The following is a 10,984-nucleotide window of genomic DNA, read 5'->3' as shown; positions in this document are numbered from 1 at the left end:
ATATAATTATATATATATGTATATAAAATCAAATATATAAATTATATTTATATATTAAATATATAAAATAGGGATAAAAAATAATGTGTATCAAAATTTAACATGATTTAATCATTACATAATAATAAAAATAATACACAGTATAAAATGCAACTTTATATGCAATTAAACAAAAAATTTTTTTCAGTTTCAAGAAAATGAGGGATTTTATTGTAAATCTCCATAAATTGTTCTACCGCGTTAAATTTTTCTTTGTAAGTTTGACCAGAGGTTGCTGGGCAGTTCTATAAGAAAAAAAAAGGGCACGGTGAAAAATTCAAGCAAACGTCGAGGAAGTTTAATCGATTGCCCATTAGTAGCGGGATATGTGCTTTTCTCATATATACAAATGCAGCTATGTATGAACGCGTGGCCGAACACTTTTCCGGGGTTGCTAGAATAACGCACAGCATTACTCTATCTTCTTTCTCTCTTTCGGACATAAATGGTCTGTAATATATTCGCGTATTTTAGTGCGTTAACTCGCATACTTATCTTTTCTACATTTGCGTTTCGATAAATCTACTCACGAGCAAATTAACTTTACGCTAAATACACTTAATTTTGGCAATTAAATGAAATTGAAGAAATATTACCATCGTTGAATATTCGGACAATTAATTTAGCGATGAGAATATGATGAAAAAATTTTGTAAATTTTACTCGCTGGTAATTCTATTAATTTGACCCCAACAATTATTTCTATATATCTTCATATTTGAGATAGTTCACAGATACGTGTAATGGATTTCTCCATTGCACGTGATAAATAATCAAAGAGGAGTCTTCACAGCGGAAAGACTTAGAGAGATCCTCCTGCGAATCGCTCCAAAATTCGACGAACTGTGCTGACCTATATAGCGATAGGGGTAAATATATGTATTTACCTATGTGATATATGACATGTACAGGATGTTTATAGAATCCATATTTATTTTGTCACAATCAGGACATTTGTTCCTACAAATCTGCACAAAATCCACCAAATGCTTTGATAAATATTACATATTTTGCTGTTAAATATCTGAGCGAATGAATTTTAAAAGAGGCAATTCTTTGCGGCAGAAATATATTTGACGTAAATTATTTCGAAAGTAAGATTTAAGATATATTTATTTTCCTTCGACGTGTGTGTGTGCTCTATACATATACGCGAAATGCATTTGTGTGTGAGTCCTTTGAAGTTTATATACTTATGTATCTGCTTGCACGTAAGATAATGGACACATGAAATCGGCATACATAGGTATAGCTTTTTATTTGCCTTTTATACTGCTATTAGTATTAATTCGCAAAGATTTTTTTTTTTTACTTTTCTTTACTTTGATATTTCATACACAAAGGTATCTACTTACGAATTTCTCATCATAATTAAAATTATTTCTCGATTTACGGTTGGGATATTTTTGTATTTATAGATAAATTCTTTGACAAAGAGGAGGAAAATTAATTAATTTTTTCTGTTTATTTATTTTTCTATTTGCATTTATTTTTCTATAATATTTAGACTTAATGATCAATATTTTACAATATATAACGTTATAATATCAATTGTAAACCACTATTTTCTCTGACAAATTTTTCATATTATTATGTACAATATTAATTTACGTTCTATATTTTTCATATTTTTGCCTTTCCAATTCTATATTTAGCTATCTTTTATTATGAATAAAAATTTTAATAGATTTTTCACGCATCTTTTTAGAAAATCTATATAATAGTGTAGATATATTTTATATATCGCAATCTGAAAATGAGAAAAGAAATTAATCATTTCTCTTCTAGATAATCTTTGCATCTGAAAGGAAAGGTTGGAAAATAAAAAAGAGAGTGGAGTTAAGAATAGCGTTCGTTTTTATTCCTTAGGTCAGGAACGCGCATAAATATTGATACAATTGTATGATACGAACACATGGAACTTAATTGCTGCGCTCAATAGAATATCATTCAAAATTCAAAACGCATGAACGGAATCCTGGAACATTCCAAGTCATTAAAGAAAAAAAAGAAAAAAAATGAGCTACTCGTCGAATCTCAGTCGTCGCGATTTATTGCATAAAAATAAGAACATACATAAAAAAAAATGGCTTGACAGAAACTCACATTCTTTTCTTCAAACAACGAAATTACGAACAATTACCAGTACTTGCATAATTTTGTATCATGATTAACTTTTATGCGCGAATGCGTACCTAAAATTATTAGAATAATTTCTGTGTGAAGTGTCCGTCGCGTTTTTAAATGCAGAAAAATGATGTACGCGTGGACTTGTAACGGTTAAGACGACTTGACACGATTTTTGATTAATCTTCACGATTCTTAGGACATTATGGCACTAATCGTAACTCGCTGAGCGCAGGCTTCGCTCGATAAAAAAAATAATAAGCGCGCTTCCGCCCGAACGAGCCACGTTTTTTCTCCGTCACGTTTTTATCTACAAATTTTTATTATTGATTTGAATGCATTATCTACTAAGAGTGTGCGAAGTAGTATTTGATTCCGAAATCGATGCGTGAAATCGATCCGCACAATTGTTACATCGAAACAACTGATTTCGAAATTAATACGTGAATTCAGTTCGCTATAACTATGATTTCGAAATCGGTATATAAAGTCGAGTCAATATATGCATTAAACATGTGCACTGAGTGTATACTCTGTTGTGAGTTCAATATTGATCTTTCCGATATCACGAGCCGAGTAATGACTCTGATTTCGAAATGAGTTACATAGAACGATATTACGGTTCGACAAAAATTAACTTTTTTTTTTTCTCTGAACCCAAGACAGAGAGTCATTAAATCTTGTAGTTTTTTATAATACAATTTTAAATTTAGAATACAATTTTGGCTAACAAAATGCTGTGTTATATCACAATATTAAATAATTTTAGGGTAGAGTCATATAAAAAAATGGCTACTTTAAAGTACTTTACTATGTTATAGCTACGCAAGTTTAATACGTGTCGGAAAAGTTTTATTCTATCTAAAATTAAATATATTGCATCACAGAATGCTTGATTTTCAAAAAGAACATGTAAACATTAAAATTAATAAACTTTTATTAATTAAGATTTCATTTTTAAGATTATAAATTTTTTTTATTAAACATATTGCGCGTCTATTATGAGAGAGTTGTAAATTAAATCATTAAACATCACAGATAGTCTATCAAATATTTTTTAATGTTTTACATTTATTCAAATATAAATATTATTTTTCTTTATATCGCTAACAATAAATACAAATCTAGTGTCAAAACTAACAAATTCAAATTGATAAATTTAAAAATTAATATACCATGATGCCAATTTAAAAAATTTTGCGATAATAACTAACCATTATAAAATAATTTTACAACCGTAGAATTAATTATAATCTTCCCGCGACATAATATATAGAGACACATAGTTGATCACAAAAATTTTATTAATCTTAATCTTTAGACATTTTTTTTTTTAGAAAATTCTAATATCCATATTTAATTTTACGGAGAACAAAATTTTTTTTTATATATATAGCATAATTTAAAGCAAAATAAAATATATATTAGCGTTAAAAAAAATAATACTTTTTTACTATTTAACTTCAAATTTCTCAAAACTGTGATGTGTAATTTCTCAGATAATCATATCATAAATATCAAAAGAACTGTAAAAAATGATTGTTCTTTCTTGTTCCGATATAACGATTACTTGAATCGAATTTACGTATCGAAGCAAATACTGTGTCGCATAGCCTTGTTACCTATCACGATCGACAAATTCAACGTTACATGCGGTGACATTTTTCTTTCTTCTTTACATACAGGAGTATCATAATGTTCTCGTACATGCTATTATTTACAAATCATCGTGCTATCTAGATTGACAACGGGCAATTATTGAGAGAATAAGTAATAACACATCTCATATTTATTACTGAATTTAGGGCGGACAAAAAAATATCGATCGAGGTCGCTTAAAAATAGACGTCGTACGTAATTAAATACACGCACACACATCGAGGGACTCTAATATTACGGTATGTTCAAAGACATTTAATTATCACATATTTCGCCACGGATATATATAGATATATATATATATCTCGACATCGAGCGTTATTCTTTCGCGCCCTTTTTCACTTGCCTACGTATCTATATTTCGGTACTTATTCGGTACTATCCTGGCCGTTCGAAAATCAAGAGTTCGTCGTTGTCGCCGTATAATTATTCATATACGTCGTACAGCAGCACCAATCGTTACAAGCAGCACCAATCGTTAATAAACTTAACAATTGCGAATAAAAATATCGTTGAAATTCTCCATTATTATATAAATTAACATCATTAAATTAATGTCAATCTCGAACTTACAAAAAAAATTTAAGTTTACGTGACATTTAAATAATATAAATAAATTATCGATCTAATACTATAATACCAGATGTATATATGCTTTTTTCTGCGAACCGTTTATATAAAGCGATTAAAAATGGAATTTTAATTAATTTAAGTAACTTGTATTAAATACATACATAAAATATCGATTGGTGTGAAAATTAATGATCCCCGTCTAAAATAATATCGAAAATGAAAAATATAAATCTACATAAATATTACTAAGACATGGTAAAGAAGAAATCAAAATTATTCAAGATATTATTCAAGATCTCTCGGTATTGAATTGTACGGTCATTCGACTAATTATTTAATTAAAGTTAATTATCTAAATATCTAGTTGCTGCTTGTGCGCACTGTGAATAATTTATAATGTAGGAACCGTTCGAGTGCGATGGTTAAATCTGCCTTGTGGCGACTCAATTGTGATTTTTACATATATATTACGTGCGTTTTTTTTTTCATATATATATATTTTGCTCCGCGTTTTGTCTTTTCAGTGCCTCTGTCTTTTTTCTAGACCAAGGTCCGTTCAAGTTTGAGCTACATTTGAGCTAGACTAGTGTTCAAAGCGGAAGTCGTTGTTTTTCGAATTGACACTAGCCACGGAGTGAATACGATTACTTTATGCGACGATGCCTCGTAGTCTAATTAATTAAATTCAAGATTAATTCAATTTAAAGAAAAATATAGTATAGGAATTATTCAAACAGGTACTCTTGCTCTGCGTATAATACTATTATCATAAATTATTCGAAAATACTCCTCAAGTTAGCTTCTTCCTGACTAGATTCTCCGTGAACTTCGAGAAACCTTCGATGAGATGACTTGTTAAATAATCAAATTCGTGTACACTCGAGAATTTGCGGGGAAAAGCTCTTAGATACCCCATGAGCTTATTATATAAGCAATGTTATTTATGTCGACAAATGCTACAAAGTTTAGAAACAAATGCATCCTGTTTCGCGAAATAAATAACGTACATTATTTCGAGATAAAAGTATAAATGCAATTATCAATTGTATGCTAATTAACGTTCTAGTTGCATTCAAAAATTATATCCATTCGATCTTCGTGAATTTATCCCTTACAATTCGCAGTCGTGTACACAGATGTGAGCATATATGCAGGAAATATGATTATTGTCGGAAAAGTAAGGTTCTCGCTAGAATTTTTTGCTAGAAACGTGATGCAACTTGAATGCACATGAATTTTTTCTGCCACCTACACAACATACAACGATAAAGTTCTCTCGCAAGAATCATGCAAGAGGGAACAATAATATTAAATACTGAACAGTAATCGTCGCTCTCTACGAAAAGCGACTACGAGCTTTCTCTCTTCGCGCGTTAAAAGCTCGCATGAATTACTTTTTAATACTTCACAAAACCCATCAAAACACATGGTTCACATACGAATGTAATCGCTGCTGTTTCTTAAATCACACACTAATCACGCAGCTGCTTATTTTCTCTCAATTATCGAATTGCAATTCTTCGTACAATACGTTTTAGGTCAATCAACTGTTCTCCCAACTATAGCTTTTATGATAAATTTACGATTAATTTTTATTTAGTAAAAATTTTGTGGAAAATTCACGAGTGTTTAAATTTTCCAGCGTCAAATATTCACATAATTAAACCTGTACTAAAACTTTTATCAAGATCCAATCGAAATTAAATTTTTTTTATATATATGAGGCTTTATTTTTAGAAATCTTTAGAAATTCTTTAGAAATCTTTTTTGATAGCGATTAATGCCAAAATTATCGATATCTGGAGATTTAAATAATCATTCTGTTTTTTGTTACTTGGTCCTCTAATATACATGTAGTTGGGAGATTATCCGCAATGATTCTATGTAATTCCGTATATATATATTAATTCGTATATTCTCATCGTATATTTAATAGCAAACGTGATTCTAATTCTGAAAAGTTTCATTATTTATCGGACAGTTGCGTTCATTATTAAACGTGCGGCGGGAATCGAGCCCTTCTAGAGAACAAATATATCGCGTTTTATTCTTACAATATGTGTCACACAATGTGTCTCCGCTACGCTTTAACGGGCTCCTCAAATTTTTACGAGCGTCACAAATTCCTCTCCCCGTACAAACGTTGTCATGATATAAAACGACCTCAACAGCCTCTCATGACCATTTTTGTGAAATTACCCCTCGTGATTTCCGCTTCAGCTTATTGTTCGGAAAAAAAAAAACCATATAGAAACATTATTTTGGAAGATTTGACGATTAGGCACGTAAACTGCCATCTTTGAAACGGAAAGTTTACCTATAACCATACTCATTTACAAAAGGAATTTCTCTTTTTTATCGCACAAACGCACAAACTTTCAAACGCTCCGAAAAACAGCCGAGTGGAAAAAAATTGCGTAACATATCTCGCTAACGAAGGATCTTATTAATACCTTCTTCGGGGAGGATGGCTAGAGTACTCGCGAGAAACTGGGACGCGCGAGATCACGCATCGCCTAAGTCTCGTCTTAGAACTGTGTGTAACTCTGTCCAACACTTGTCGTATACGACGGAATCAATTCGCTCTCGAGTTAGCTCGTTAGACGCGAGACGCGCTCTTGGATATCGCTCAACTTCTTCTCGGCATCGTTCTATTTTGGAAGAATCGGAATTGTTTGTAGAATATTGAGCAACGGGGTGTTGTCGGGCGGACAACACGCACGGGAACTCGCCGTAGCCCCGCCGGAAGAGCCTCTCGATCGTATCCTCGCTCGACTTCCTCCTCAGGTATTTCGCTGACTCTGCGAACGCGTGAGGTCGTGCTCGCGCCACGAGCTGGTCGTGCAAACACCCTCGCCCCGCCACCACTCGTTCACGTCCTTGTAATACTTGGGCAGACGGTCGTCGTGCAGCATGGCGCACACCCGGCACCAGAAGTACGTGTTGATGAACTCGCCGGTGCCCTTCCAGCGAAAGTACGAGTTGTACAGATCGTCGTCGCGGTCCAACCGATGCAGGTACTCGGCGAGCTCCTTGGGCGACTCGAACTCGTCCACGTGGATGTAAGAACGATACGGCGCGCTGCGAGCGTAATCAGTCGGATGGGCACCCATCACAATGGGCAGCACGTTGTGTCTGCGAAGGAAGAAAAAATAGACTCGTGATAAAAATGATAATTTCAGGGAGCATCGTATTTTTTTCGTGGAAGGAGACCTTACGTGTCATCGGGTACGCCTAGCCTTCTCTCGGAACTCGCTCTCCCACTGGGGATCTTAATTAAAACCGCATGAGAGTCGCACGCGTTTCTGTCTATTATGTGAATAGGGGAGACTAGGTAACGCCACTTGGCACGCAACCGCCTTATTCGAGAAACACGCGACGCCGCAAAAGTTGGCAAAGGTTGCCGACGTCTCGGTGAAATGATCGAGCATTTGGTCGACCGAGTTGCATTTACGGTTCTCGTTGGAATACCTCGTGCCTCTATTTATTTATCGAGAAACAGAGAGAAAGAGAGAGAGAGAGAGAAAGTAATAAACATCGTTGTACATACCCGAGTCCGTTGACGAAGAACTTTTCGGTGATGTAGTCCTTGCAGTTGGAGTTCTCGAACGCGAGATAGAATTTGTAATCCTCGTCGAGCATGTCGAAGCAGGTTTGCGACTGCGATCGCGGACAGCGTAGACTGCCGCACGCACCGTAAATGTCCACCTGGATGTATTTCGAGAGTTCCCTGGCATAATTCATGCGTTGATTTCGGGGATGGCAGTTGGAAACGAACCAGGCGACCTGATTAAACAGCGATGCAGAAAAGGACGAGTGTGTTGTACATCACGTGCGATAGTGTTTACCACGTAAGAACGGAAATAACGCATACATTATTTACGTGCCGAGAAAGTAGAGTACAGAAAATAGTGAAGAGAAGTTCTCTATCGAATATTGCTGTGCCCCTCTTTCACTTCTCAAGAGAATCTGAATTTAATGTCTATTTAAAACCGAGACAACGTTTCTATTTTCAACGGAGAATTGATATAGTGTATCGGTTTTAGAAAACCATATTTCAAATCTGAATTTTCATCCAATCGGGAAAAAAAATATTTTCCTCTTCCCTCCCAAAAAAAGAAAGTAAAATAATATTATTAAAACTGAGATATAATTTAATAGAATTTAATAGAAAGGCATTTTCTAATAAATATTAATATACATTTTTATTTTGAATTTTCAGAAGGTTGGAGGCGAAAAATAAAATAATATGTCAATTTTGATACTTTTCCTTTGGTAAATTGGTCTCGCTTTAATTCATAACTGAATAAAATTAAATAAATAAAAACTGCTTCCTTTTTCGACATTCGTTTCTAAAGAGATGGTTTTATGGTATTATAGTATTATGGTTCATAAATTATTTTTTATATGATTGTACACTGAGAAAAAGACTTAAATACATAAATATTTCAATTAAAGAAATACAAAGAAATAGTAATTAGTTGGGCGAATTTAGTTTATTCTACGAAAATACAAATGTGCTTAGGAATCATTTTGATTCACAGACTATTAAATTGTCTTTATCGAGATCCTCTCAATTAATTGTCTTACCTTTTTCGTTTTGTTTGCCGCATAATTAAACGTTTGTGGAATCTGTGTGATACTGGAATCATAATATTGCCACCTCTCGTAAGGTGCCACTATATCGCTGTCACGCCGATATGTGGCGGTCCAATTGATAAGGGCATTCTTGACGCTCTGCGTATGATAAGGGCACTCTAAAAAATACAGCATCCACACCTGCAAAAAAAAAATCGCATAATTTTCATTTGAAAGAAAAAGAAAGAATAGATTCTTTGTGCTCGCGTAATTTATGTTAATGCGACTTTACGGCGGATCGATTACGACGGAAAGCGAAAGCGACGTGCTTTCTCCCGAGTAGTAAGAATATCGATACTCCATCGGGGTTACCTGACTGTTAGATCTTCGTCCCACGTGCGTGATGTAATCCTTAAATAGAATGAGATCGGCGCTGTCCGGATTGTCGCGGACGATCGTGCAGGTATTCACTGGGCAACGTTGTTGGAAGAAAATGTCAGGACCGACTTTGGCCTCGGCCATTCCGTGAGGAATCATTATCTTCTTCAGCGGATGCTCGCCGCCTGTTCTATTGTAATCGGGCGGCAGGAACATTAACTGCAAAAATACTTACGACATTAAGATATGCACAGAATCGTTTGATATATCGAGTACACACTTTTATGTTTAGATTTAGGAAAAATCTTGCGCGAAATATTTATCAAAAAGTAAATCTTTTTATATACAGGAGGAATCACGGAGGAAATAGAACACTTGAATATCTCTGTTAAATAATTCGACGATATAAAATATACGACAAGATTTAAATGAGCATTTCAATGTCATGTTATAATTAAACTCTTGATATCGATTATAATACGCAAAGGATGAAAGCATATAGTTGCATCTAAAAAATATTAATGACATTGGAGAAAAAAAAAAATGTTTATCACTTTTGTATTTCAAAGAACCATTTAAATCCTGTTATATACATCTTTTGATATCCTTCAATTTAACAGAGATTTTCAAAGAAGTAAATATCTCTTATATTTACATTCTTGATTTGTAATTACAATGATTACCTGATTCGTCACACGATCATCGTAAACATTTTCCTCGGGCCACAATTGAGCCAATCTTCGGCCAGTATTGCGAGCTCTCCTTGCCGGAAAAGGTCTTCTGGTTCCTCCTTTCATGTACCAAGGTCTTCGCGTTGGATCCAGGTCTATCGAGTTTTCGCCCAAACTGGTTCCATTTATATTGAATGCCTTTGAATGAAAATATACATATAAATATCAGAAAAGATAATCTTTATATTGCATTGTGTATTATTCTCTGCTGCTACTAAAGAAACTGCTACCGAGCGACGCGCTATCATTTTTTGTTCTTAAGCTGGAGGATTTTAGCAGCAATATTGCATTCAAAAATTTTATAGTGAATACGATATTAATGATTTATACATTGCACTTTCTTGCTATCTATAATACTTAAATCATCGCATATGGCTTAATTGAAACTAATTTCACGAATATTTATATAATTCTTTTATACTCGCTCTATATTTTTGTCAAATTTTATTCATTCGGATAAGTTTTAAATATATATTTCTTATGTTACTTCCATTAGCAAACATAAAAATTCATGCGTTTAATTAAACATGGCATGACTATCTCTAAATATGATATAATGCGTGTGTGCGTAAACACAAAAGCATCTTTCACTTTGATATTTTTTTTTTTTTTTACAAAATGCCGCAGAAAATGACAAAAAAGTGTTGAGGTAACTTTTTCGCTCTCGAATGTGTAAATGATTAAAAAATAGATTCATATACAACTGCAGGCAGCTAAACTATTAAGCCATACTAACGCATACTACAATATGAATTTGATATTTCGATTGTCATTATTTTATGAATATTATTTATACAATACTTTTCAATACATTATTCAAATATGGATTACTTATCGAAATAAGCTTCAAACTAATTATTAGGACGTTCCAAATAATATTCAAATATTATTAATTAAAT

General features: G+C 33.4%; 1 protein-coding gene and 1 long non-coding RNA gene across 4 annotated transcripts in view; one reads left to right on the top strand and one right to left on the bottom strand.

The window, feature by feature from the left end:
* LOC115244908 overlaps window positions 1-10,984 on the top strand; it is an 86,244-nt gene that overhangs the window by 56,229 nt on the left and 19,031 nt on the right. The window lies entirely within an intron of this gene.
* LOC115244899 (glycoprotein 3-alpha-L-fucosyltransferase A) overlaps window positions 1,882-10,984 on the bottom strand; it is a 28,410-nt gene continuing 19,307 nt past the window's right edge. For all 3 annotated transcript variants that reach the window (XM_029822912.1, XM_029822913.1, XM_029822914.1), the window contains 5 exons: window positions 10,038-10,223; window positions 9,349-9,573; window positions 8,989-9,177; window positions 7,949-8,184; window positions 1,882-7,533 (listed from right to left, as the gene is read on the bottom strand). In XM_029822912.1, coding sequence (XP_029678772.1) covers window positions 7,182-7,533; window positions 7,949-8,184; window positions 8,989-9,177; window positions 9,349-9,573; window positions 10,038-10,223 — 1,188 coding nt within the window. In that variant the 3' untranslated portion in view covers window positions 1,882-7,181. The remainder of the gene's footprint in view (window positions 7,534-7,948; window positions 8,185-8,988; window positions 9,178-9,348; window positions 9,574-10,037; window positions 10,224-10,984) is intronic.

Source organism: Formica exsecta, unplaced genomic scaffold (genome assembly GCF_003651465.1).
Source record: "Formica exsecta isolate Colony F162 unplaced genomic scaffold, ASM365146v1 scaffold878, whole genome shotgun sequence".
Taxonomy (NCBI): Eukaryota; Metazoa; Arthropoda; class Insecta; order Hymenoptera; family Formicidae; genus Formica; species Formica exsecta.
The sequence above is the reverse complement of the archived record's forward strand: the minus strand, read 5'-3'. Positions and strand labels throughout refer to the sequence as shown.